General features: G+C 41.0%; 2 protein-coding genes across 29 annotated transcripts; both read left to right on the forward strand.

The window, feature by feature from the left end:
• Positions 1-24: 24 nt before the first annotated feature.
• Positions 25-10,374, forward strand: LOC117572424 (gastrula zinc finger protein XlCGF57.1). Of its 19 annotated transcripts, none has more exons than XR_004572511.2 (13): positions 25-733; positions 3,174-3,310; positions 3,517-3,605; positions 4,081-4,404; positions 4,887-5,083; positions 5,293-5,398; positions 5,534-5,858; positions 5,919-6,083; positions 6,150-6,297; positions 6,363-6,496; positions 6,569-7,157; positions 7,853-8,278; positions 8,766-8,912. XR_004572511.2 is itself a non-coding variant. In XM_034255240.2 (13 exons), exons 3-13 carry the CDS (start codon positions 3,174-3,176, stop codon positions 8,970-8,972), a joined length of 2,421 nt encoding a protein of 806 aa, XP_034111131.1. In that variant the 5' UTR covers positions 26-471; positions 623-733; the 3' UTR covers positions 8,973-10,374. The 19 variants fall into 19 exon arrangements, 17 of the variants coding, with proteins under 17 accessions (XP_034111122.1, XP_034111124.1, XP_034111125.1 ...); XM_034255240.2 differs by lacking the exon at positions 7,853-8,278 and having other exon boundaries at positions 26-471; positions 623-733; positions 8,766-10,374; XR_004572513.2 differs by having other exon boundaries at positions 27-733; positions 4,947-5,083; positions 5,293-5,395; positions 6,366-6,496.
• A 3,399-nt stretch (positions 10,375-13,773) lies between these two features.
• Positions 13,774-26,937, forward strand: LOC117572418 (titin). Of its 10 annotated transcripts, none has more exons than XM_052004630.1 (7): positions 13,774-16,244; positions 16,823-17,089; positions 17,147-17,214; positions 17,274-17,335; positions 17,397-20,690; positions 21,909-22,082; positions 22,257-26,937. In XM_052004630.1, exons 1-7 carry the CDS (start codon positions 14,538-14,540, stop codon positions 26,738-26,740), a joined length of 10,056 nt encoding a protein of 3,351 aa, XP_051860590.1. In that variant the 5' UTR covers positions 13,774-14,537; the 3' UTR covers positions 26,741-26,937. The 10 variants fall into 10 exon arrangements, with proteins under 10 accessions (XP_051860590.1, XP_051860587.1, XP_051860586.1 ...); XM_052004627.1 differs by having other exon boundaries at positions 17,397-20,526; positions 20,701-22,082; XM_052004629.1 differs by having other exon boundaries at positions 13,775-16,244; positions 17,397-20,777; positions 21,387-22,082.
• The last annotated feature ends 7 nt before the right edge of the window (positions 26,938-26,944 follow it).

Here is a 26,944-nt window from a genome sequence, read left to right on the forward strand (position 1 = left end):
CAGCAGTCGAACACGAACACTAAGGAATTTTTCAGTGGTGTCTGTGTCTGTGAATTTATATTGGGGGTAAAAAAAACTGTGTGCGTTATTTTGTTTATAAATTTAATTGCAAATACGGCACATTAATACACAGCGCGTACACACACCTACACCTACACACATACCAATTCAAAAGTGCGCTTATCAATGAATTGAATTTGAGGCAGCAAGCAAGCAGCAGCTAAGAAGCACGCCAACGCCAACGAAGTGAATTTTTCGAGGGAACGGAAAAAAATGGCGCCCGCCTCAGCCACAGAAGCAAGTTGACTTTCTTTTCGGTGTGTTGTTCGTCGCCGTACTCGTCGCTCGTTTTCGTCGCATATTTTTGTCGCGATCCAACCAAGAGAAAAAAAATAAAGTGAAAAATAAAGAAATAATTGAAAATTGCATCTTAACGCGCGACGTTGACGAATTGAAGGAGGCTAGTATTTTGTACGTGATTTTGTATAAATACATACATACATATAATACAAATACAAGCAACAGAAAAGTGCAATTACATTTGCGTTTGGAAATTTTGCGCTTTTTTCTCTTTCGCCTCCCCCTTTTTCTGCTTTGCTTCATTATAATGTGCGCTGCACAGAGCAATCCGCACTTCAGCTACGCTTGGAATATTGCAGACAACGGCAACCGTGCCGCAGAATCCGTTTTGGAGATATCGCCAAATTTTAACTACACTGTCGGTGGGGAATCGGTAAGTGGAGTCTCTCAATTTGTATGTATACATCAAGAATTTCCTTCGTTGCATATTATCAATTCTTCGTTTTTTGTATTTCTTTTGCATTATTTTCTTTTTGTCTTTATTCTTTTATATCGAGTGCTTTTGCAACTACAAGCTGCTTTACTAAATAACCAATCGACCCAACGAGCCAGCCAACCTCCTATCCCCCCACCTCCCACGTAATAATGTTGCTGTTGCTTTCCTACAGCGAATCGTGTTGTGTCGTCTCTACACATCCCCCCTGTTGCCCACCCAACGTTGCTGTTGTCTTAACAACAGCGCCACATACACACAAGCAAACCAATTAGAGATGGTCGCATGACGTGGTCTCGTGTGCGCAAATTCCACGGCTTTTGCAAAAATTTCGCGCACAATTCACGAACAATAATATCTAAATAGATTTTCTTGAAATTCTATTTCGTAAATTTTGTAAACATCCGTACATATTTGTTTATGAACACCTATTGATAAATATACACAGTTACAAGTTGTAATCGTGAAGTAAATCAGATTGGACGATGAAATTGTCGTCACGTTACCATCTCTAATACAGATACAGCTACGTCGTACGTTCGCTCGCACACTCGTTGGTTTTCATGCGCCGTGTATGTATAAGTGCATCGGACCTCTATCTGTGTATGTACGTATGCGGAGTTGAGCGCGTGTATGTATACACGTACGATATACATACATACGTGGAGAGGCGCAAATACAAGAAAAAAACAGCTACATATACTTTTATGTAACTGCGTTGGTCATGCGAATGCGAGCGAGTGTGTTAGAATTCTTTTACCATACATTTATACGAAATTTTTTCGTTTCCATTTCATTCGTAAACATTCATAATTTGGTATTTGTAAAATGTATGCGTACGCGTATATGTACTACATTCATTCGTACGTACGAACGTACGTATGTATGTATTTACCTACATATGCATGTAGAGCTGTGTGTATGCAAACAAACAATAAATACGCACGTTGCGTTGCACATGCGGTAGCTGGGCAGCTGATTTTTGACGCATTCCCAACTCATGCTCCTAAGAGCATTTTAATTTGCAATTAATGAATTTGGTATATTTATTGGCAGCTTGGCGTTGGCAAAAGCAATCGATAGACATAATAATCGATAAATAAAATGATAATTTTATATTAATCTAATAATTTACTGTACATTTACTGAATATTGGTTTTTATTTTGCGTTTCTGTTCATTTTGTGTGCGTACATTTTGTTTTTTGTACAACACAAACAACAACTTTGTTATACAATTGGCAGTACATTTTTGCTTTGGCATGAGAGTGCAACCCTGTTTCGCTGCGTTTTCTGCCTGCCTCTTAGCGCGCACACGATTGTGAATACATACACACACACATGCAGAATTTACGTTTCGTTGTGTTTGAATTCGCCGCATGCGCTGGCAACCATTTTGTGTGCATGTGTGCGGCAGTCTTCAATTCGCCGTTCGTTGAATGTTCAACACCAATACAGACACACACACACTCCCAACTCAACACACTCACGCACACCACTAGTGAGTCGCTCTCTCACGCACGCATACACGCCCAGTTGACACATCTGTATGCGTGGGGTGCGTGCGTGTGTTTTGATTACACTTGCTTACGTTTTGGCGCTCAACAAACTGTCAAAAGTCCAATTGCACAGAGACCCAGACTGAGCGAGCGCAGTGGAAAAAAAAGCGCGCGCTTTATATTGACTGCTCTGCTGTCTGGTGTTTTGTATGGTGGTCTTCTTCTTCTCGTTCTTCGACTACTGCTGCTGCCTTCTGCCGCTACTGCTGCCTCTGCCGCTGTTGCTTGCTTCCCTTTCATTTGGCATTTGTGTTATTATCAACTGTTGCCGCGCCGCTGCGCGCAGGTGTAGCGTGTTGTTAACAAGGCAAAATGAACAACAATAAACCGCAACATAAAATACAATACTTTGAACCAATTTGCAGTCGCGACTGTACTTTTTGTACTAATCATTTAGCATAGCATTAGATTAATAACCTATCTAACCAAACCAACAAAAAAATAAAACTTAAGTATTTCGAATTAATGAATTGTTGTATGCAACGTCGGATCATCAGTGTTGAATAATTCTGAAAAATAATTGCACTTGCATTTCCTGTAATCTGTTCGGTTTTGGGGACAAATCAATATCAATCAATCAACCAACAACTAACAACAGACATGAACAAAAACGAAACCAAAAACAAACCAAACCAAAACAATCAAGAATATATCAAGTACAGTACTTACATATATGAAAAAGCTCTCAAAATAACATCATCTTCATAATGATCATCACAGTTTGTGTGGAGGACTTTTGTTCATCCCTACACACATGCATTTATTGTGTGCAATGCATTGCAGTCGAGTCTTATTGAAAACAATGTGTACCCACCTATTTTAGATGCCCTATCTGTTATCCACGGATGGATCATTGGCCGTACAAAAGGATGTTAAAGGTGCACTTGCTGCCAGCAATAAGGGCAATGTCGTCCGTCGTATGTTCGTGGTGAATGACTCATTTGCGCCCGGAACACAAAGGTGCGTTTTCAAGAATTGCAACAATAAACGGAGTTAAAAATCATTAAATACAAGAACAAAAAAAAAAGAGATCAAATTAAATCAATATCAAATAATAATAACTCCACATTAAACATGACAACAACAAAACTAAGCCTCGTTATTTCCCGTCTGCTTCGATGCTCTCTCTTCTCTCTCTCTCTCTTTCTATATCTATCCATCCACAGAGTGATTACCACAGGCGCCGCATCGACGGTGGTCAAAAAACAGGATTCTGGTCAACAAGTGTTGAGCATAAATTCGCTCGATAAGAACTGTAAGTGGTCGTTATGAAAAAATCAGTTTAAAATCAGTTTGAGAAATCAAATATCCGTGTTGCATGCGTTGTTGATGTGTTGTAATCGAATCTATCGATTGTTCAGTGGGTTTTTCGCTAATCGATTGTTTCTCTCTCTTCTTTACACTTTCTCTTTCTCACTCACCTACTTACAACTCGCTACTTTCCGCTCGCTCGCTGTAATCCCCACCGATTTACGAAATATGTAATATCCTCCGATATATCTCTTCTCTCTCTCTCTCTCTCTCTTATTCAATCTCTGTGTGTGTTTTGCTGTATTTTGATCTTCTTGTATTGCTGTCACGCATTACTACCACCACCACCCCCCTCACAACCCTTTCCCCCAAAACACTCCCCCCTCACTTTCCCCTAAAACTCACTCATTCACTCACCACTCATTTTATACACGGCGGCGGCGGCGGGCGGCGGGCTGTGGCGTAAAAAAAAAAAATAGATCTATTAGTCGATCAGGCGACAGCGGCAGCAGCTGCAGTTGCGGCAGCAGGTGGTGATCCAGCGGCTGCTGCGCATCATCATACATTAACAAATGGCAGCATTGTTGACGCCAAAACTGGACAAACTGTATTGACAACGAGCGCCGCTGCGGCTAAGTCGCACTTTAGCTCAATTGGAGCACTGCATCTCACCCAAGAGGAGTGCAATGAGATCTTAATCAAACGCGCCCTTGCAGCCGGCCACGGCCACCATCAGACGCACACACTCACCGCTGGCGACGGAGCGCACCACCATCATTCGACGGCGCCAGGCGCGACACCAAGTAAGCATCTCAAAATCTGTGTTGTGTTCGATTATCTCCTCCTTCTCCTACTCTCCTACTCTGTCTCTACCGCTACACTTTTTTGGCACTCTTCTTGGTACTGGTTACTACTCGATTCTCGTTGCTTTCCCGTTTCGTTCCGTTCCATATCGTATCGTATCGTATCGTACCGCTCTGTTTCGTTCCATTCCGTTGCGTTGCAGATTTGCATTGCATTATGTTACGTTACGTTGCGTTACGTGTATGTGCTACCGTTACAATATATCTTACGTTGCTTTACGTATATTTGGTTCTTACAATTTTATTTCGTTTGTAATTGTTTTAAATTTTTGTTTTCTAAAATAGTTGTGCTCTTTTGTTTTTTTTTTTAATTGGTTGCTGCTTTGTTGAGATTTGCGTTTTTTGTTTTGGTTCGTACTTTTGATTTTCTTTCTTTGTTTTCTTCTCTTTTATTTTTTGATATCTTCCTTGAATTCCATTTGGTTATTGTTCCGTTGGCGGTGCAACAACACTCTTAGGTGACATACTTCCTGGTATTTCAGTTCAAGTACAGAAAGTAATACAAGGACTCGAAGAGAACGAGGACTCACAGGGCGAAGCACCCAACTTAAAGTTGGAGCCAGGCACATTAGAATTGTCCCCAAAGACCGAACTACAGGAATCAATGCATTTCAGCGAAGTAAGCTCCACAATTATGTTACAATTACAATTACAACAACAATTACACTTACACAAACACCAAAACAACACACATTTATTCACTCGATATCAATGCAGTCCTTCACATATTGAAATGAAATACATATCTGTTAAAGTAGTGCGATGAATTGTAATCAATGTTTTTTTTCCTTCTTTCGTTTTCCGTGGTTTCTCTCTGTTCTTTTTTAGACCGACGCCACCATCAAGAAGGAGCGCCCGTACAGCTGTGACGAGTGCGGTAAATCCTTTCTGCTCAAACATCATTTGACAACACACGCACGCGTGCACACAGGTGGTTGTTCTTGTTCCTAGCACATACCTATTGAGCCACCGAGCAGGTCTAATCAAATCCCCTGTTGTTTTTTTTTGTGTTCTCCCTCACTGCCGTGATGCACGTTCACGTTCGGTGTGTGTTGGGAACATTTTGCAGGCGAACGTCCACATATTTGCACCCATTGCGGCAAGAGTTTTGCGCACAAACACTGTCTAAATACGCATCTATTGCTGCACTCAACCGATCGGCCATATCAGTGTCAGGAGTGTAAGAAGAGTTTTACCCTTAAGCATCATCTGTTGACCCACTCACGTGTCCATAGTCGCGAGCGGCCATTTGTGTGCCAGGAGTGCGGGCGAGCATTTCCCCTCAAACGTCACCTGGTGACGCACAGTAAATTTCACGCCGGCGAACGACCTTACGTCTGCGAGGAATGCGGTGAAAGTTTCGCACAGGAGAATCATCTGATTATGCACTCGCGGTAAGTTATTCCCCAAATAGTACATAACAGCATTGAAATTAACTCAATCTTTAATTGCAGCTTTCATGGTTCATTGAATCCATTTGTTTGTGCTGACTGCGGAGCATCCTTTCCACGCAAGTTTCAACTGGTTAATCACGGACGTATACACGGCAAAATACCCCATTCCTGTACGGTTTGTGGCAAAGAATTTCTACAGAAGCGAACGCTAGTTTCCCACATGAGGTAAACGCTTTCTTTCTCTCTCGCTGCCAATTCTATTGTATTGACTAATCGTTGTTCTGGTTTTAGGCGCGTACATACCGGCGAGCAGGCGCATCCCTGCGTAAGCTGTGGCGAGGGTTTCCTCACCAAGGCGGAGCTGCATCAACATGTGCGTGCAGCGCACAATGGTGTCAATCCCAATACGAGCAGCGCCACCATAATAGCCAATCAACAGGTATGTATAGCCCCGATTCTGAAAGCTGTGTGCAAGCGTCAAGTTTAATTAAATTGAAATTTAAGCAGATACAACAGCCGCATCATCACCCCGGACATCCGCAGACTATCACCGTTGTCAGTAATCCAGCAAACTCAACGCTGCTCACCGTCTCCACAACTGATGCGAATGGTGTGGCACGTCCACAATATGTTTGCCGGTTCGTCAAGATGATTTAAACCAAATTCATATTTCTATAAAACTAAAACTTACCTGTTTTATATGTTTACAGCGAATGTGGAAGCGCGTTTAATAGTCGCGAGGCGCTAGCCTTGCATTTAAGATTGCACACAGGCGACAAGAGCCTGATGACAGATTTATGCGCATTGACAGCAGCGCTACCAGGTCACTTCTTGAGCACAGCAAGCCTCAATCCGGGCACAGTGGTAACCGCCAATCCGAATCTGGTGGCACAGAGTCCAGTGCCCGTGCAAATCATATCGTCCACCGGTCAGGTGATGTCACAGACCACGCTGGTGCAGGCCGCCAACTCGACCCATCCGCAAGCCGTTGTCACCGCAGTGCCCACGATGCCAGTGCACGGCCAACAGCATCTGCAGCATGTGCAACAACAGCAGCAGCAACAGCATGTGGTCACCGTATCGCCGGCCAACAAGCCCAAATCGCATTTCTGTGCCAGTTGCGGCAAAGGATTCGCTGCCAAGCACGGCCTAATGCAGCACAATCGACGACATCCCAATGGCGGTTGCACGGTGCGCACTCATGTCTGCGAGTGTGGAAAGGCATTCTTCCAAAAGAATCATCTGATGCTGCATCAGCGCCAGCATTTGGAAACAAAGCCAGCCATATCGCAGCAACAGGTATGCTAAGTGCCCAGTGCCTAGTGCCTCAGCCTTTAACCCCTCCAAAAACCAACCAACCAACACAATCCGACACCCCCATGCATATATATATTTAGAAATATATTTTCCATATGATTCAATGAATTCCGTTAAATCGATTTAACTGCTTTGATCAACAACGATTAAGAAAGAATTGAAAAACAAAAAGATAAAGATCTTGCTTAGATTGTAATTATAAGCTTAGTTTTATATTGTGTGGAAGGAGCTGCCACTTAGTTATGCAATCTAATTAGTTAATAACTAACTATGCAATTGTTACCGAGTATCAAAAAAAACAAAAAACGAAAAAAAACATCAACTATATAACTACAACAATAAAACTATATATGCTTCTTATACCGTTGGAAAGTCTAAAGGCTTTTGTGTCTGTCTGTCAAGAACTTTTGTTTCGGGGTATTTTCTACTTTTCGCTAAAAACTCTATCTAACTCCGTCTAGCTTATACTTTAGTTACCATAGTTAAAACTGCAATTGAATTACACAATATATAAATACATATCTACTACATTCACCTCTTGTATTGCGTTACTCAATGTTCTTATTATCATCTATGTAAAACAATACAAAAACACAAAAGAAATGAAAATATGTTGAGAAAAGAAAACAAAATATGATAAATGCATTACCTCTTTTTTTAACTCCGAATACTTGCAGCTTGTTGTACCAACTACTTCTTACTAAATAAACAAAAGAATATGAATAAACCGATCGACAGATCAACTGAACAATATAAAACAAAAAGTTAAAGAAAATTACTTAAACACTATCTCTCTCTCTCACACAAACTCACACACAATCACATACACGCACATGCACACATCGCAGAATTTGTTAAATAGCAAAAAAGAAATGGAAAATCGACAAAAATATTAACTGATGAGATACACACATTTGCATGTTTGTAGAGTTGTGCTGCGTGTGTATTGTGTGCGTGTGTGTGTTGTTTGTCGCAGATATTGAAAAGATGATTGATCGTTAAACCAATAAAACCCATATAAACAATATGAACAAATAGATCAAATACTACTACAGTAAAACGTTAATACGTACGCAAAAAAGGCTTCACTGTGCGCGTTTTAGGTGTGTATGAACAAACCTATTCAAAATTACCGATAATTGTTTGTAATCAAATATGTAACATTATCTCACTATAATTATTGTTGTCATGTGTATTTAGATGTATTTACCTATTATTATAATTATTTGTTGTCTTCTTGTCTCTCTTGCGTGTGATTTGTGCCTGTGTCACTCTCTCTCTTTGTATGTTCTTCCTTTGAGTCTTCTAATTGTACATTCTCTTTATGTCTATACCCAAATTTTCTGTTCTATTTGTTGTAGTACCTTCATTTAAACCTGTCCCAAAACAACAACAATAACAATTACTTTGCTGTGAGTCTTGGATTCCAATCAATTGATATATACATTTTTTTTGCTTGAGCGTATTTTAGTTTAGTATAATGATTTTTTTTCTTGTTGCATAGTGCATAGAAGAGAGCGAGGTTAATGACGCTTTGAAATTGAGTCGAAAAGATATCCTAAAGTTCTCGACTTTGAACACTTCTTACAGGAGGCCGATGTGCAACAGCAACAGCAGCAGCAACAACAACAGCAAGCAGCAGCTGCGGCAGCAGCAGCCGGACAGCAAGCCGCTCAGGTTGAAGTCCAAATATTGCCCGGTGGCCATGGCAAGGTGATTAAATATGAAATTTGCCGCAATGTCCTGCAGGAGGAGCAGGCGGCACAACAGCAGCAGGGTTCAATGCATGCGGAATAGATGCGAGCGATTCAGAGGAGGATCAATAGAATCACAAACAGCTGACAGACGTTTTTCTGGTTAATTCAAACACAACAAAAAAGAAGTAATGATTATTTTGAGCATTTTGTTTCTAAATTGTTTTGTAAATATAAATAAAAATCCCCACGTGCAATGGCAATTGCCAGGCGATTGATAGGTTGCTCTCCAAACAGACAAGACACATACACCACACACACATACATATGTACACCCACCCACGCACACAAGCATATATATATATATATAAATAATAATAAATATATAGATAACAATAATTGTATGAACCAGGGCAGCTTTTTTTGCAAGCCACGAAACCACACACACACACACCTACAAAACACAGCTAAACACACACAGAGCAGAGATAAATGAGAATGTATGAAATAAGCGATTCCCTTAGTTGTAATAATTTAGTTACCGTTTAGATATAAATGAAACACCTAGACAACTAAATAGTTAACTAGCATTATATACAAACAAAAAACAAACACGTAAATATATGTGTTATGTATATATACAACACATATATACTCTATATATATAAATACAGATGTACATCAAAAATACATTTATACAAAATACATAATGTAACTGTAACTCCTGTTAATTTTTGTGATGTGTTGGTCGCATCTAAAACAACAACCTCGATAAGTTGCAAAGTTTTTACCCAATAATTTTTCAATTGAAACATTTTAAATACTATAATAATGATACACTTACACACACACACATATAACGCTAGATGTAAGCATACATATATCGCCTAACTGTAAACTGTGTATACATATTAACAAGAGTAAATAAATAAGCATCAACAACAACAACTACAACTATGTTTAGATCTAGACATATAAAATATAATAACAACAATAATAACAATAATATTATTATTAAATACGTAAAACAACCCAATGAGAACGTCCTCTTAATGGCTGGACATCATCGTGGGCGTTTGTCCAACAATATTTCAAGATTTGTACATATAGAAATGAAGCAAAAATCAAGTTAAATTCAACATGTTGCATGTTGCAACTGTAACTACAAAATACGCGTATGCTATAAGTCAATGAAAAACAGGTCTAACGAAGGAAAAAGGAAAAGCAAAGAGTATATTTCAAGTATAGCCGGTTCGTTTAGGCGGGCGCCCACATCTCGCCAACGATACTTGGAGTAGGTGCCTGGCACAATAACTAAAGAATACTAAAATCCGAAACTGAAATTCAATTTGAAAACACAGCAGAAAAAGAACAATTGAATGGCAAATAAGGAAGGAAAATATGAATAAAAGAGAATTCTATACAATTAGGTATATCTGTAGCTGTAAGTTACACAAGTTGTATAACAAATTGTAGACAACCACAACACACACGACAAATTGTTTAAAATTTTTTAAACGATTTGCTTATAGACACACATACATACATACACACACACTACACATAACGTTCACAGTTGCAGTTCCATCAATCAATGCACGCTTTTTGTGGCGAACAACAAATCTATTATCAAACTGTAAAAATAATACGAACTTATTATACCTTATACCTAGGAATGCAAAAGTAAATCGATAACATAATCCGATAAATAGATGAGCCTAAAATTAAGCGTATATTTTAATATGTAAGCCTTAAAGAAAATACGACTATGAATAATAAAAAGAAAATGAAATGTGTAACTGTACTCCCCAAAGATGTTCTATTTAATCTCTATCAAGGAAGACTCTGAACGGAATATTCCTTCTAATCGAGTCTGAAACCAGATGGTTAGTTTTTTTTTTTGCCAATTATCTAACCTTTTCCGTTGCATATACTTTGGTGTTAGTTATCAGTATGTTCGAATTAATGTCATACATAATTGCAAAAATTGTGCAAAAAAGGTTCAACAATACACGAAACCGGCTAAAAGATAAGAAGACTACTATTTGGCAACAAATACATTGACAATGAAAAATATTGCCAAAAAACTCGAGCGTTTTTTGCAAATGTATTAATAATTTATTTATAGATCCGCTGATTAAACAAACCAACCAGCCAACTGATGTTTGTTGTTGTGAGTCAATGGAATTGCATAGTGAATCAGTCAAGCGAATAACTTGGTCAGTATTCATCGTACATTTTCTCGTTTCTTGTTAAATCCATACGAGGAAATGATAAAGTGTTACTTCTTACAAACATACTGCTTGGAATATTATTAAATTTGTATCATAACAAGTTTAGCTAAACGAATTTGCTGTGGCGGCAAAAAGTTCTCAAGAATGTTAGGTAGCTAACGTTTAATGCATGAAAAGGTTAGATAAGATACACAATTCGTGTACATTCAGTTTGGTTTGCGATAAAACAAAAATGTTTAGCATTTTTATAGCTTGTACCCATTATATTTGTTTTCGTAATAAGTACTAGTTCATAAGAGACAAGATATTATCTTTACAAGATAGTAAAGTTTTAAGGAAACTTCCTAATGATCCATTACAATTGTGTAAATTGAGGTTTAGTTTTGTTACCATGAAGTCCAGGGTATTTTGAAGCCTGTTTTTTTTTACTACCTGTTTGCTATCATTTTGGGCTAAACGCAAAAACAATTAGTGTTGTTTTTTACATGAAGTCACGAAGCCACTAGCCAAAACCAAAAACCTTTCGACCATATGGCCCATACCAATTGACGGCTCCACAAACCAGTCTCAGAAACGCACGTAGCAAATGTTTTCGCATTCGAATTTGTATTTAACAAACGCCACTTACTGGACATTCATTCAGCGATTTGAATTGTTTATAATTATTTAACTAAATATACCGACTTTTTAATGTACTCGTATTTATTCTACAATTACGTGAGGCGTCGCTTGCATGACGTCACTGTCAACAAAAAAATACAAAAAAAAAAGAGAGAGCGGGGCGTCATGCCTTATAAAGAGTACCTGTAAATTATGCATGCAATTTTGGAACCCAAAAAAGTGCAATTCCCTGACAAGTGTATGCTGAATTTTCGGCATTCTCCCAAATAAGGGCTTGACATGGTCTCTTCTTATTTTTACCTTGATATGATGGCAGTTGATATGTTTTATTTACTTTTGGGGTTTAGTTTCTTTTCTCGATTGCTGGAATTAAAATTAATTGAGTGGCGCATAAATTGTATTCGTGCTCGCCTTCATTGCTGTATTTCAAATTCAATTCCAAGGAAAATCTGTGACATGGCAAGAGATGTCATCATCATCTCTCTCTGTGTGTCTCTGTAGAACTCTAGTTAATTGCATAAAATACATAAACAGATATTCGCAATCGTATATGTACATAACTATCTCGAGTTGAATTGGCATGTGCACCAAATTCCAACTGGTTGCATTTTGCTGCCATGTTCTGCATTTGTCTTTTCCATCTACATCTATTTATTTGGATGATGAATTCGGGTCGCTTCGATTGTGCGATGAATTTTTAACTAACTTTTTGTGTTTGCCTCTCGTTATGTTTATTTGGTTTTATTTTTGCATTTGTGGCTCGCTTTTTTATTGTCTGTTTGTCTGTTTGTGTTTTTTTGTTTTGTTATTTTCATTTTTTTTTCTCGTGTGTGTCTTGGGGCTGGCTGGCAAACAAGTTTTGATTGAGCGAGAGAGGTTCGCATGAAAATGAGTCTTGACTTGGACTTGGAGAGATGACGTCATGGAAGTGTCGCTTTGAATTAAGCAACAATTGAATTTAGTTTTCTCTACAAGATTTACATTTTGGAGGTCGAATTGTTTAAACTTCAACCTGTCATACTTATATACACATATAATACGCTAGTTTAGTAGCTTGCACTGTTCTCGTTTTGGATATATCAACTTCGGGATACATATATTTAATCTAATATTATTATGATATTGAATGTCTGGGCACTTTTCATTGACACCCACCAAAGGCCGTTATAAATCAATTAATTAATAAAACTCGACTCATTTCAGCTTGGCATCAATGCACATATGCCACGAGTATATTCCATAAATCTTCTCAAGAAAAAACGTTATAAGCACGGATGCGCCCACGTAGCGCCGAGCTAGACGAAAAAGTAAATGCAAAACATGTTGCTGACTAATTCCACAATGTCATATATGATATTTTACATTGTTGTTTAATTGTGCATCCATCCGCCAGACAACGACGACGACTGCTGCTTAAACTGGCCAATTTTGGGCCTTTGAGCTAATTCTACAGATCTCCGATCAAGCCATCATAGGCAGCATCTAGTCCGGTAAATAATGAGAGAGGGCAAAGAGAGTGCAAAAAAGCCGCTAGCGCTCATCAAGCAGCTGTTTGTTTGGCTTTTTTATGCCTACTTTCGAATTGAGCAGAATTTTGTTGTTTTCATTTTGTATTTATTGGCTTATTGAACTCGCTGCGTGGCACAAAAACAACAACAACAACAAAAATGAAGGTGCTGAGCGTCTAACCTACGCATTTAACTCTCCGCACAACCACACACATAGAACACACATACAGTTACACCCAGCATACATAACTCAAATGGCAACCTACGCTGCTGCTGCTGCTGTTGTTGTTGTTGCTGTTGTTGGTTTTCAGTCTGGCCCGAAGTCGGGCCTGGCTTTTTTGCCTTTTGTGAAGGCGAATCGCTCCGTTGTGTGCGTCTCGCTCGCACGCACGCGTACACCAGCCAGCCAACGCTTTGGCGCAAAGCCCACGAATGCTTTTGCCGCTGTCGCTGCTGCCGTTGCTGCTGCTGCTGCTGCTGCTGCTAGCGGCAGAGCGCAACAGATACGGTCGAAAGCGGTTCCAGACACCAGCAGCGTTGATCAGTACGTTTTGAGTTGTGCTTCGCGACGGTTGCTGATCTTTCAAGTGCTACGACGAATACGAAATATGAAATACAAGTTTGCCACCAATTGAGCATCTAAGTGAACAACACTACAAAAAAAATCAGAAAATAAAAAACAAAAACGTCTCTGTATTTGTCTCTATCTCTGGCTGTGCCTCTATCTCTCCGTGCCGTGTATAAGTGTGTGTGTGTGTGCTAAGCTTTTACGCTCCCGCTCCCACTGCCGCTTCCATTACCGCTCTACGCTCAATACGCTCACGCTCCCGCTCACGATCAAGTGTGCCGCCGTCTGTCAGTGTGTGCGTGCGACGACAGTGCCACCGTTTGTCATTTTCAACTTGAACTATGGTTCGCGCATACGTATAACAAAAAAATTACGAACAACAACAACAAAACACAAAATCAAACACACTATAACAATATTTAAAAATAAGTATTTCGACATTCCGACGTGGAAATTAGGAGACACCACAAAAAATAAATACACATTCATACACACCTACGTAATTTAGTCGTTAAACTTAGTGCCAAACCAAGCGATAATTGTGATTAATAACAACGAAAATATATACATACATTCATATAACGAAAGCGAAATAAACGAAAACGAGTACGAGTAACAAAAGACCATAACAAATATCTATAATTTTGTTAAAGTCATTAAAATAACAACAAGCACACACATTTTTCACGACACACAGTCAGCGATTACCTCATCTGTGTGAAAATATAGCAAGCAAAATGGTATCAAAAAGCAATAAAAAGAAACAAGTGTCGCAGTCGCAGTCGCAGCAGCAGCAGCAGCAGCCGCCGCCAGCAACATCGAGCACAACAACATCAACAACGGCCTCGGCGACCAAATTAACCAAAAAACTGGGGCCAAATGCGATGGCCACGCTAACAACCAACAGCAGCTCCACTTCCATGGAACACGAATCGGTCTCTTATGGCATACCAGAGACTGGTCCAAGCACCAGCACTGGGGGTGGTGGCACTCTATTGGCTACGTCCTCCTCGACTGCTGCAGGCGGTAAAAGCTACAGCTCCAGTTCATACACATCGAAATCTCAGTCACAGTCACAGCAATCGGAGCAGCTATATCATAGTAGCAGCACTAGCAAGATCTCGAGGGATTATTCCAACGAGAAGATCATATCATCGATTGATCTGCTCGAAAGTGAAAAAAAGGAACCGGTCTTCTCTGTCCCCATTGAGGTGGTCGAGATCACAACACCTGGTGGCGGTGGCAGCAGCGGTGTCATAATGTCGTCTGCCAGTGGCAGCGGCAGCATTTCCAAAATGTATGCCTCCTCGTCAAAAACGTCAAGTCAGCAGCAGGCGAGCTCAAGCTCCAGCTACTTTGAGTCGACAACCAGTTCGAGTCAGCAGCAGCAGCAGCTACAGCAACAGCAGCAGCAGATACAGCAACAGCAACAGCGCAGCAGCAGCAGCAACAGCGCAAGCGAAACGCTCATTGCAAGCGAGAGAGCGGCTACCGGTATGACATCATCGTCGTCGCTGTCGAGCAGCAAATATGTAGATGTTGCCGAACAGGTTGCTATCGATAGCAGCAACAGCAACAGAATGAGCACGAACATCAACACCAACACCATCAAGAGCAGCAACATGAATACCAGTCAGAGTCACAGTCACAGCACAAACATCAACAGCAGCAACGTCAGCAATACTAACATCATCAGCAGCAGCAGCGAATCTCAGAGCGTGGCCAAGTCAAAGCAGACTGAATCAGCTGCTGTGGGTGCTTTGGATACGTCATCGTCAGCAACGACAACGATGACGTCGTCACAGCGCATGGTGCGCGAACCGGTCGCGACCACAACAAACGCGACCAACGCGGCGACGTCATCAACGACCGACACACGACGTAACGATAAAGTGGCCAGCACAGCTGTTAGTGCTAGTGATGTGAATGTGGACAGAGTAACGTCCAGCAACAAACAGGTCAGCGAAAGCACCATCAATCAGAGCAGCAGCACCAGCAAACAGTCGACAACGTCGTCCAAGAAAGAAGTCTACGATGTGAAGACAAAAACCTGGAGCGAGTATAGCGATGGCAACTCACGGACCACCAACAAAAAGGCGCCTACATTTGAGCGTTACGTTAGTAAGGATTCGGATGGCACTACGAAAGTGACATTTAAGAAGAAGATCTACGACAGACGCAACAATAGGTGGCGCGTGGTCGATGAGCGCACCGTGGACAGCACTAATGATGTGGGCTATCCCGAAATAGTCGATGATGTCATAAATACCACAACCACAACATATACGACAAAGGTGTACGATACGAAGCTCGGCAAGTGGACGGTCGTCGACGAGAAATCGTACACTGATACGAAAGCCTTTGTACCGAATGACATTGCTCGTGAAATCGAAAAAGATAATACCGATGTGGCAAACATAACGACCACCACTGAAGTGACAAAGGTAAGTGGGGGGCTAGCGGATAGTCGATACCCGGTACATGGGTGTGTACTTCTCCTTATATGAGTATGTGAAACCATTCGGGGGTGTGTTAGTGTCCACTCTCCGAGAATGTGATTAATGATACCCAGACATTACTACTAGGTAAACGCGACAAGCTCTCCTGAGAGTATAATAAATTCATTATGTTCGGCATTCCACAATTAAGGAAGAGACACGATTGCATTAAATATTGTTTATAATTTTTTGGTCTGTCGCCAGAGTCGGTTTGTCTGTCTGTTCGTAAAAACAACTAAGACTTTTTGATAATAAGAGGTGGATCCACAAAAATTATGGCATTATTTTATCATGTTACTATCAGTCTCACTAAAAAAATAACTAAAAGCGAACAAGGTGAATCTAAGTTTAATAATAGAAAATTTTCTGTTACTTAAAGAACAATTCTTGTAACAAAGCAACAAGGTGAAGTTCGCTTGACTAAGTCATACGTTAAGTTTCGTATAAAACTTGATTTTAAAGTACATTTGCCTCATTAAAATGTCTTATTGCTTAATATCTTGTCACTTTGATTTGTATTTTAGATATTTGATGCGAGCATTAACGATTGGCGCGTTTTGGACGAAAAGGTGCACACCGATGTCATTGAAAAAATTGTGGAGGCTCCCAAAAAGACCATATATGTTGACGAGTTTGTGGAAATTGAAAAGAACACATCCATTTCGGAAAACAATGAGAATATAACCTTGAATCTGAACGAAACATCGAAACACAAAAATATTACTGAGAATATTTATGATGAACTCGACTATGTCCGGACTGACAAAAAGCGTTTAGACGATTCAGTTACCGTAAGCAACCGCACATCTAATTTCAAGTAATGCATTAATAAAAAATATTTATTTCAGCGTGGAGTCGAAAAAAACAAATTCACGACACACAGCGAGCGGTGCATTTGCGAAATCTGCACTTGCGGGTAAGTTGATTTAATTATCAAACTTTTCCTGAAAATTGTACTAAATCTCAATTTTTTAGACGTCATCACTGTTCTACTAGCAAAACGAAATCTACTGAAAACACCATTGTCGAAGTAGATGGTAAGAGTCGATGATATAAAATGTAACTGTACTTTCTAACTATACGTATTTAAATCATTAGATAACGTCGACGAAACTTACACAAGGATACGGACAAACACTTGGTCAAAGAAAGATGAACACACTTCCAAGAAAAATGAAGATATTCTCGTTGATTATATTGTCATAAAGAAACCAGAAGATAATCTGAAAACCGGAGGTGAATTCACAGCCCCAGAAAAAGAACCCTATAGGCCAGGCGAAAAACGTGAGAAAATCGTACATACTGATACTTTACGTTTGGATGGAGAAATGACTTTTGTAGAAAAAGAAGAGTATCAATTTGTTACCCGTCCTGGATATGTCAAGCCGTCAGATAATCTCAAACAAGAGGGAGAATTCTATAGCCCGGAGAAACCAAAGTACCAGCCTGGAGAACGTCCTTCTCAAGTAAGGCCAGAGGATAACTTGAAAAACGAAGGAGAATTTTATGTACCAGAAAAACCTGGGTATAGACCTGCAGAACGACCCGTTCAGAAAAAACCGGAAGATAACTTGAAAAACGAGGGCGAATTTTATACTCCAGAAAAACCAGGATATAGACCTGCAGAGCGGCCTGTGCAAAAGAAGCCAGAAGATAACTTAAGGAACGAAGGAGAATTCTATGTTCCAGAAAAACCGGGCTTTAAACCTGCAGAGAGGACTGAGAGAATTATAAGAAAAGATAACCTGCGAAACGAAGGTGAAATGACTTTCATTGAGAGGGAAGAGTATCAATATGTAGTTCGCCCAGAGCAGGTGAAGCCAACTGATAACTTGAAGAACGAGGGTGAATTTTACGCTCCAGAGAAACCTCAGTATAGGCCAGGAGAGCGTCCGTCTCAAGTTAGACCCGAAGACAACCTTAAGAATGAAGGCGAATTCTATACACCTGAGAAACCCAAATTTAGACCTGCAGAACGTCCAGCTCAAGTCAGACCAGAAGATAATTTGAAAAACGAAGGTGAATTCTATGTTCCAGAGAAGCCTGGATATAAACCAGCCGAACGTCCTGTTCAAAAGAAGCCTGAAGATAATCTAAGGAATGAAGGCGAATTCTACGCTCCAGAGAAACCACAGTATAGGCCAGGAGAGCGTCCCTCTCAAGTTAGACCCGAAGACAACCTTAAGAATGAAGGCGAATTCTATACACCTGAGAAACCCAAATTCAGACCTGCAGAACGTCCATCTCAAGTAAGACCAGAAGATAATTTGAAAAACGAAGGTGAATTCTACGTACCCGAGAAGCCTGGATATAAGCCAGCAGAACGCCCTGTCCAAAAGAAGCCTGAAGATAATCTAAAGAATGAAGGCGAATTTTACGCTCCAGAGAAACCACAGTATAGGCCAGGAGAACGTCCCTCTCAAGTTAGACCCGAAGACAACCTTAAGAATGAAGGCGAATTCTATACACCTGAGAAGCCCAAATTCAGACCTGCAGAGCGTCCATCTCAAGTAAGACCAGAAGATAATTTGAAAAACGAAGGTGAATTCTATGTACCCGAGAAGCCTGGATATAAGCCAGCAGAACGCCCTGTCCAAAAGAAGCCTGAAGATAATCTAAAGAATGAAGGCGAATTCTACGCCCCAGAGAAACCACAGTATAGGCCAGGAGAGCGTCCCTCCCAAGTTAGACCTGAAGACAACCTTAAGAATGAAGGCGAATTCTATACACCTGAGAAACCCAAATTTAGACCTGCAGAACGTCCAGTTCAAAAGAAACCCGAGGACAATTTAAAGAATGAGGGAGAGTTCTACGCTCCAGAAAAGCCAAAGTATGTGCCTGGAGAACGTCCGTCTCAAGTAAGACCAGAAGATAACTTGAAAAATGAAGGCGATTTCTATACCCCGGAGAAACCTCAATTCAGGCCAGCAGAACGTCCAGTTCAGAAAAAACCTGAAGACAATTTGAAGAATGAAGGTGAATTTTATGTTCCAGAAAAACCAGGATTTAGGCCTGCAGAAAGAATTGAAAAAATCATCAGAAAGGATAATCTGCGCAACGAGGGAGAAATGACGTTTGTAGAGAGGGAAGAGTATCAATATGTTGTTCGACCAGATCAAGTAAGACCCACTGATAACTTAAAGAATGAAGGGGAATTTTACGCACCAGAGAAGCCTAAGTACAAGCCAGCGGAGCGCCCAGCCCAAGTCAGGCCAGAAGATAATTTGAAAAACGAAGGAGAATTTTATGTTCCTGAAAAACCAGGATATCAACCAGCCGAGAGAATCGAAAGAATTATCAGAAAGGATAACTTACGTAATGAAGGTGAAATGACGTTCGTGGAAAGAGAAGAATATCAGTATGTTGTTCGTCCAGAGCAAGTCAGACCAATCGACAATTTGAAAAATGAAGGAGAATTCTACACACCCGAGAAACCGAAGTTCAAACCTGCAGAGCGTCCAGTTCAGAAGAAACCGGAGGATAACTTGAAGAATGAGGGAGAATTCTACGCACCTGAGAAACCGAAATACACACCGGGAGAAAGACCTAGTCAAGTTAGACCAGAGGATAACTTGAAGAATGAAGGCGAGTTTTACACTCCAGAGAAACCTCAATTTCGGCCTGCAGAACGTCCAGTTCAAAAGAAACCGGAGGATAACTTGAAGAATGAGGGAGAATTTTACGCTCCGGAGAAACCGAAATACACACCGGGAGAAAGACCGAGTCAAGTTAGACCAGAAGATAACTTAAAAAATGAGGGCGAATTCTATGCACCAGAAAAACCACAATTCCGACCTGCAGAACGGCCAGTTCAAAAAAAACCAGAGGACAATTTGAAAAATGAAGGTGAATTCTACGCTCCCGAGAAGCCCAAGTATACACCCGGTGAACGGCCAAGTCAAGTGAGACCAGAAGATAATTTGAAGAATGAGGGTGAATTCTATACTCCAGAGAAACCTAAGTACAGGCCTGCAGAAAGACCAACTCAAGTACGGCCGGAGGATAATTTGAAAAATGAAGGAGAATTCTATGTTCCAGAGAAACTAGGATATCGACCAGCAGAGAAAATTGAAAGAATTATCAGAAAGGATAACTTGCGTAATGAGGGAGAAATGACGTTTGTGGAGAGAGAAGAATATCAATATGTTGTTCGCCCAGAACAAGTGAGACCAACTGATAACTTGAAGAATGAAGGCGAATTTTACACTCCGGAGAAACCGAAATTCAGGCCAGCAGAGCGTCCAGTTCAGAAGAAGCCTGAGGATAATCTAAAGAATGAAGGAGAGTTTTACGCACCGGAGAAGCCTAAATACATGCCAGGAGAACGACCAAGTCAAGTTAGACCAGAAGATAACTTGAAGAATGAAGGCGAATTCTACACTCCAGAGAAACCTCAATTTAGGCCAGCAGAACGTCCAGTCCAAAAGAAACCGGAGGATAACTTGAAGAATGAGGGAGAATTCTACGCTCCAGAGAAACCTAAATACACACCCGGAGAGAGACCGAGTCAAGTTAGACCAGAGGATAACTTGAAGAATGAAGGCGAATTTTACGCACCAGAGAAACCTCAATTCAGACCTGCAGAGCGTCCAGTCCAAAAGAAACCGGAGGATAACTTGAGAAATGAGGGAGAATTTTACGCTCCTGAGAAGCCGAAATACATGCCTGGAGAACGACCGAGTCAAGTTAGACCAGAAGATAACTTGAAAAATGAGGGTGAGTTCTATACACCTGAGAAACCACAGTTCCGGCCTGCAGAACGTCCAGTTCAAAAGAAACCGGAGGATAATTTGAAGAATGAGGGAGAATTCTACGCTCCCGAGAAGCCCAAGTATACACCCGGTGAACGGCCAAGTCAAGTTAGACCAGAAGATAATTTGAAGAATGAGGGCGAATTCTACGCTCCAGAGAAACCTAAATACACACCCGGAGAGAGACCGAGTCAAGTTAGACCAGAGGATAACTTGAAGAATGAAGGCGAATTTTACGCACCAGAGAAACCTCAATTCAGACCTGCAGAGCGTCCAGTCCATAAGAAACCGGAGGATAACTTGAAGAATGAGGGAGAATTCTACGCTCCGGAGAAACCGAAATACACACCGGGAGAGAGACCGAGTCAAGTTAGACCAGAAGACAATTTGAAAAATGAGGGCGAATTTTATGCTCCAGAAAAACCACAGTTCCGGCCTGCAGAACGTCCAGTTCAAAAGAAACCGGAGGATAATTTGAAGAATGAGGGAGAATTCTACGCTCCCGAGAAGCCCAAGTATACACCCGGTGAACGGCCAAGTCAAGTTAGACCAGAAGATAATTTGAAGAATGAGGGCGAATTCTATACTCCAGAGAAACCTAAGTACAGGCCTGCAGAAAGACCAACTCAAGTTAGGCCGGAGGATAATTTGAAAAATGAAGGAGAATTCTATGTTCCAGAGAAGCCAGGATATCGACCAGCAGAGAAAATTGAAAGAATTATCAGAAAGGATAACTTGCGTAATGAGGGAGAAATGACGTTTGTGGAGAGAGAAGAATATCAATATGTTGTTCGCCCAGAGCAAGTGAGACCAACTGATAACTTGAAGAATGAAGGCGAATTTTACACTCCGGAGAAACCGAAATTCAGGCCGGCGGAGCGTCCAGTTCAAAAGAAGCCTGAGGATAATCTAAAGAATGAAGGAGAGTTTTACGCACCGGAGAAGCCTAAATACATGCCAGGAGAACGACCAAGTCAAGTTAGACCAGAAGATAACTTGAAGAATGAAGGCGAATTCTACACTCCAGAGAAACCTCAATTTAGGCCAGCAGAACGTCCAGTCCAAAAGAAACCGGAGGATAACTTGAAGAATGAGGGAGAATTCTACGCTCCAGAGAAACCTAAATACACACCCGGAGAGAGACCGAGTCAAGTTAGACCAGAGGATAACTTGAAGAATGAAGGCGAATTTTACGCACCAGAGAAACCTCAATTTAGGCCAGCAGAACGTCCAGTTCAGAAGAAACCAGAAGACAATTTGAGGAACGAAGGTGAATTCTACGCCCCGGAGAAGCCGAAATACATGCCTGGAGAACGACCAAGTCAAGTTAGACCAGAAGATAACTTGAAGAATGAAGGCGAATTCTACACTCCAGAGAAACCTCAATTTAGGCCAGCAGAACGTCCAGTTCAGAAGAAACCAGAAGACAATTTGAGGAACGAAGGTGAATTCTACGCCCCGGAGAAGCCGAAATACATGCCTGGAGAACGACCAAGTCAAGTTAGACCAGAAGATAACTTGAAGAATGAAGGCGAATTCTACACTCCAGAGAAACCTCAATTTAGGCCAGCAGAACGCCCAGTTCAGAAGAAACCCGAGGACAACTTGAAAAATGAAGGAGAATTCTATGTGCCAGAGAAACCAGGATATAGACCAGCGGAAAGGACTGAAAAAATCATTCGTCAGGATAACTTGCGTAACGAAGGCGAAATGACATTTGTAGAGAAAGTAGAGTATCAATATGTTGTTCGACCTGAACAAGTTAAGCCAACCGATAACTTGAAGAATGAAGGAGAATTCTATGCACCGGAAAAGCCCAAGTACTTGCCTGGAGAACGACCAAGCCAAGTCAGACCAGAAGATAATTTGAAGAACGAGGGCGAATTCTACACACCCGAGAAACCAAAATTCCGACCTGCAGAGCGTCCAGTTCAGAAGAAACCGGAGGACAACTTGAAGAATGAAGGCGATTTCTACGCTCCAGAGAAGCCCAAATATATACCAGGAGAACGGCCAAGTCAAGTTAGACCCGAAGATAACTTGAAGAACGAGGGAGAATTTTACACACCAGAGAAACCCAAGTTTAAGCCCGCAGAACGTCCAATCCAGAAGAAGCCCGAGGACAATTTGAAAAATGAAGGGGAATTTTATGTACCAGAGAAACCAGGATTTAGACCAGCAGAGAAAACTGAAAGAATCATTCGAAAGGATAACTTGCGCAACGAAGGTGAAATGACGTTTGTGGAGAAAGTAGAGTATCAATATGTTGTTCGACCTGAACAAGTTAAGCCAACCGATAACTTGAAGAATGAAGGAGAATTCTATGCACCGGAAAAGCCCAAGTACTTGCCTGGAGAACGACCAAGCCAAGTCAGACCAGAAGATAATTTGAAGAACGAGGGCGAATTCTACACACCCGAGAAACCAAAATTCCGACCTGCAGAGCGTCCAGTTCAGAAGAAACCGGAGGACAACTTGAAGAATGAAGGCGATTTCTACGCTCCAGAGAAGCCCAAATATATACCAGGAGAACGGCCAAGTCAAGTTAGACCCGAAGATAACTTGAAGAATGAGGGCGAATTCTACACACCCGAGAAACCCAAGTTTAAACCGGCTGAACGTCCAGTTCAGAAGAAACCAGAAGACAATTTGAAGAATGAAGGCGAATTTTATGCTCCGGAAAAACCAAAATACATGCCTGGTGAACGACCATCTCAAGTTAGACCAGAAGATAACTTGAAGAATGAAGGCGATTTCTACACTCCAGAGAAACCTAAATTCCGGCCTGCAGAACGTCCAGTTCAAAAAAAACCTGAAGACAATTTGAGGAATGAAGGCGAATTCTATGTTCCAGAAAAACCAGGATTTAGGCCTGCGGAGAAAAATGAAAGAATCATTCGGAAAGACAACTTGCGCAACGAAGGTGAAATGACGTTTGTGGAGAAAGAAGAATATCAATATGTTGTTCGACCGGAACAGGTTAGGCCAACAGACAATTTGAAAAATGAAGGAAAATTTTACGCTCCTGAGAAACCTAAGTATTTGCCCGGTGAACGCCCGTCTCAAGTTAAGCCTGAAGATAACTTAAAGAATGAAGGCGAATTCTATACACCAGAAAAGCCCAAGTTCAAGCCTGCCGAACGACCAGTTCAAAAGAAGCCGGAAGATAATTTAAAGAATGAAGGGGAATTCTATGCGCCTGAGAAACCTAAGTATAGGCCAGGAGATCGTCCATCCCAAGTCAGACCAGAAGATAACTTGAAAAATGAAGGCAAGTTCTACGTTCCTGAAAAACCTGGCTTCAAACCTGCTGAGCGACCTGTTCAAAAGAAACCAGAGGATAACTTGAAAAATGAAGGAGAATTCTTTACTCCAGAGAAACCAAAGTATAGGCCAGCAGAAAAAACGGAAAGAATCATCAGAAAAGACAACTTACGTAATGAGGGGGAAATGACCTTTACTGAAAAGAAGGAGTACCAATATGTTGTTCGTCCGGAACAGGTTAGGCCAACGGATAACTTGAAGAACGAAGGAGAATTCTACGCTCCAGAAAAACCTGGCTTTAAGCCTGCAGAAAGACCTAAACAAAAGAAACCGCAAGATAATTTGAAAACTCCTGAGGGCAAAATGTATATTCCTGAAAAGGAAGAATTTAAACCTGCAGACAAGGTCAAGACTATTATCAGGAAAGATAACTTAAAGAATGAGGGCACAATGACATTTACAAAGAAAGAAGAATACCATTACACAACTAGACCCGATCAGGTAAAGCCAAGTGATAACTTAAAGATGGATGGACCATTTTATGCGCCTGAGAAACCTACATTCAAACCTGCAGAGCGACCGACTCAGAAAAAACCCAAGGATAATTTGAAACAAGAAGGTGAATTTTATAAAAGAACTGATAGAACTGAAACCGATAGTACTACACTGGAGACTGTTAGAAGGGAGACACCAAAGCGACCGGTGGATAATTTGAAGTTAGAAGGTCCTATGTCAGTGACAAGAAAAGATGATTACAAAACGACTTCTAATAAGACTACAGTGGATAGGGTTCAGCGAACACAGAAATACAAACATAATAGCTCATCGATTAGTTTGGGAACGGATACAACCATTCTAAAAACAACCAACCAGATGAACTTTGTGTCTGGCAAGGATGCAGTTAAACAAACGGATGCCAACAGCCAGAATCCAGTCGACGGCCTTATAATTGTATCTACAAAGAAGGTCACCACTGTAGTTGGTGGTCGAGCTAAAAAGGAACCGGAAACCGAGTATGTGAAGAGACCAGCAAAAATAAATGTCATCGAGAATGTGTCAAAGAAATCGACTACAACCAATATTGAGAATACTCAGAACATACATAAAGAGACAACATCGATGCAAAGAAATCTCAATATTGTTGATAAATCAACAGTAAATTCTGAAAGGATTCGCGGATCGACAATTGACAGAAACGCCCTTGAGTCCTCCACATCGACAACAAATCAAGGCAGTTCAGTAATCAACAATGTAACTGGAACTGGAGGCTCAACAACTCACTTAGTTTCTAGTAAGAATGTTAATGGAGGAACTACGTCTCATGTGGTCGGTGGAAGTTCGATAGTTAAGAATGTGACAGATAGCTCAAGTTCTAGAGTGATTGAAAACAGTTCCGTAACGAAGAACATCACATCACGTAACCAACATTCAGTTACAAATAATATTACTGGTAGCACCACCCATCATGTAACTGGCAACAATATTACTGGTGGCACTACAACCCATGTATCTGGTAATAATATTACTGGTAGCTCAACCCAACATGTAACAGGCAATAATATTACCGGTGGCTCTACAACCCATGTGTCTGGTAATAACATCACAGGCAGCACCACACATCACGTAACTGGCAGCAATACCACGACCAATAACATTACCAACAGCTCAACGTCCCATGTGTCCTCATCCAAGCACTTCCATCACAGAAAGAGCGAATTCTCTTCCGAAGCCGATGTCTCCAATTCCATATTCCATCGCAAGAACGTGACAAACGATTCAAATGCAGTCAACAGCAGCCTGACCTCGACTGGCAAGATGCAGCGCAAGAGTATTCTAAATCTACACGAGCAACCCTCGAGCCAATCTAATGATCGCCAGAGCTACAGCAGCATTCATCGCCAGAATAGGGAGACAGACTTGAATACTAGCTATTCTACTGATCGTCGCAGCTGCAGTGTACATAAGGAGAACAAGGAGCATCAGACAAAGAGCTCCTCTTCGACCAACATGTCTCGCATCATATCTGGAGGCGTTGACAACGGAAATGCTAACAGATCAAACCTGGAAAGGACGACGGTCACCCGCTCCTACGTCTCGGGAGGCATTGACTTCCCCTCCCAATCGCATACTGAAAGACATGTAACACGTCATCGTGGAAGCGGTAGCCAGCATGTGTCCAGTGGTATCGATTTTCCCTCCTCCTCCTATAACGCCCATAGTCATACGGAACGTGTCATGACCTCACGTCGTGGCAATCAATCCTCTATTAGTTTGGGCAACGACAAGTTCACTGGTTCCAGTCTCTATAAGAGCGAATATATAACTGCCCCAACAACGACAACCTGTGCTGTGCATAAGATTAAACAAGGTGCATTCCAACATACCAGAAGTACTCACGATCATAAGTTCTATAAGACCTCCAATTAGGGGATCTGCGCATATCGTTTGTACGTCTTGTCTTGTCTTCTTTACACATATCATAATCGTATCTTAGTGCCTAAGATTCCATGACAATATTTTTTATACAATAACTAATACTTACCTAATAAATAAAAATAAAGCAAAAACAAAACAACAATTGAAATATTACAACATTAACAAATAAAGCAAAAATTCAAAAATCACTTTTCG

Source organism: Drosophila albomicans, chromosome 3, assembly GCF_009650485.2.
Source record: "Drosophila albomicans strain 15112-1751.03 chromosome 3, ASM965048v2, whole genome shotgun sequence".
NCBI classification, from domain to species: Eukaryota; Metazoa; Arthropoda; class Insecta; order Diptera; family Drosophilidae; genus Drosophila; species Drosophila albomicans.

What these genes read in the sequence shown, in the direction of transcription:
- LOC117572424 (XM_034255231.2), top strand. Translation starts at nt 608, where the DNA reads ATGTGCGCTGCACAGAGCAATCCGCACTTCAGCTACGCTTGGAATATT. An exon ending in TTTGCGCCCGGAACACAAAG is followed by an intron (nt 3,311 to 3,516) that starts GTGCGTTTTCAA and finishes ATCCATCCACAG; the next exon opens with AGTGATTACCACAGGCGCCG. An exon ending in CATCTGATTATGCACTCGCG is followed by an intron (nt 5,859 to 5,918) that starts GTAAGTTATTCC and finishes CTTTAATTGCAG; the next exon opens with CTTTCATGGTTCATTGAATC.
- LOC117572418 (XM_052004626.1), top strand. Translation starts at nt 14,538, where the DNA reads ATGGTATCAAAAAGCAATAAAAAGAAACAAGTGTCGCAGTCGCAGTCG. An exon ending in CCACCACTGAAGTGACAAAG is followed by an intron (nt 16,245 to 16,822) that starts GTAAGTGGGGGG and finishes TTTGTATTTTAG; the next exon opens with ATATTTGATGCGAGCATTAA. An exon ending in CACCATTGTCGAAGTAGATG is followed by an intron (nt 17,336 to 17,396) that starts GTAAGAGTCGAT and finishes TTAAATCATTAG; the next exon opens with ATAACGTCGACGAAACTTAC.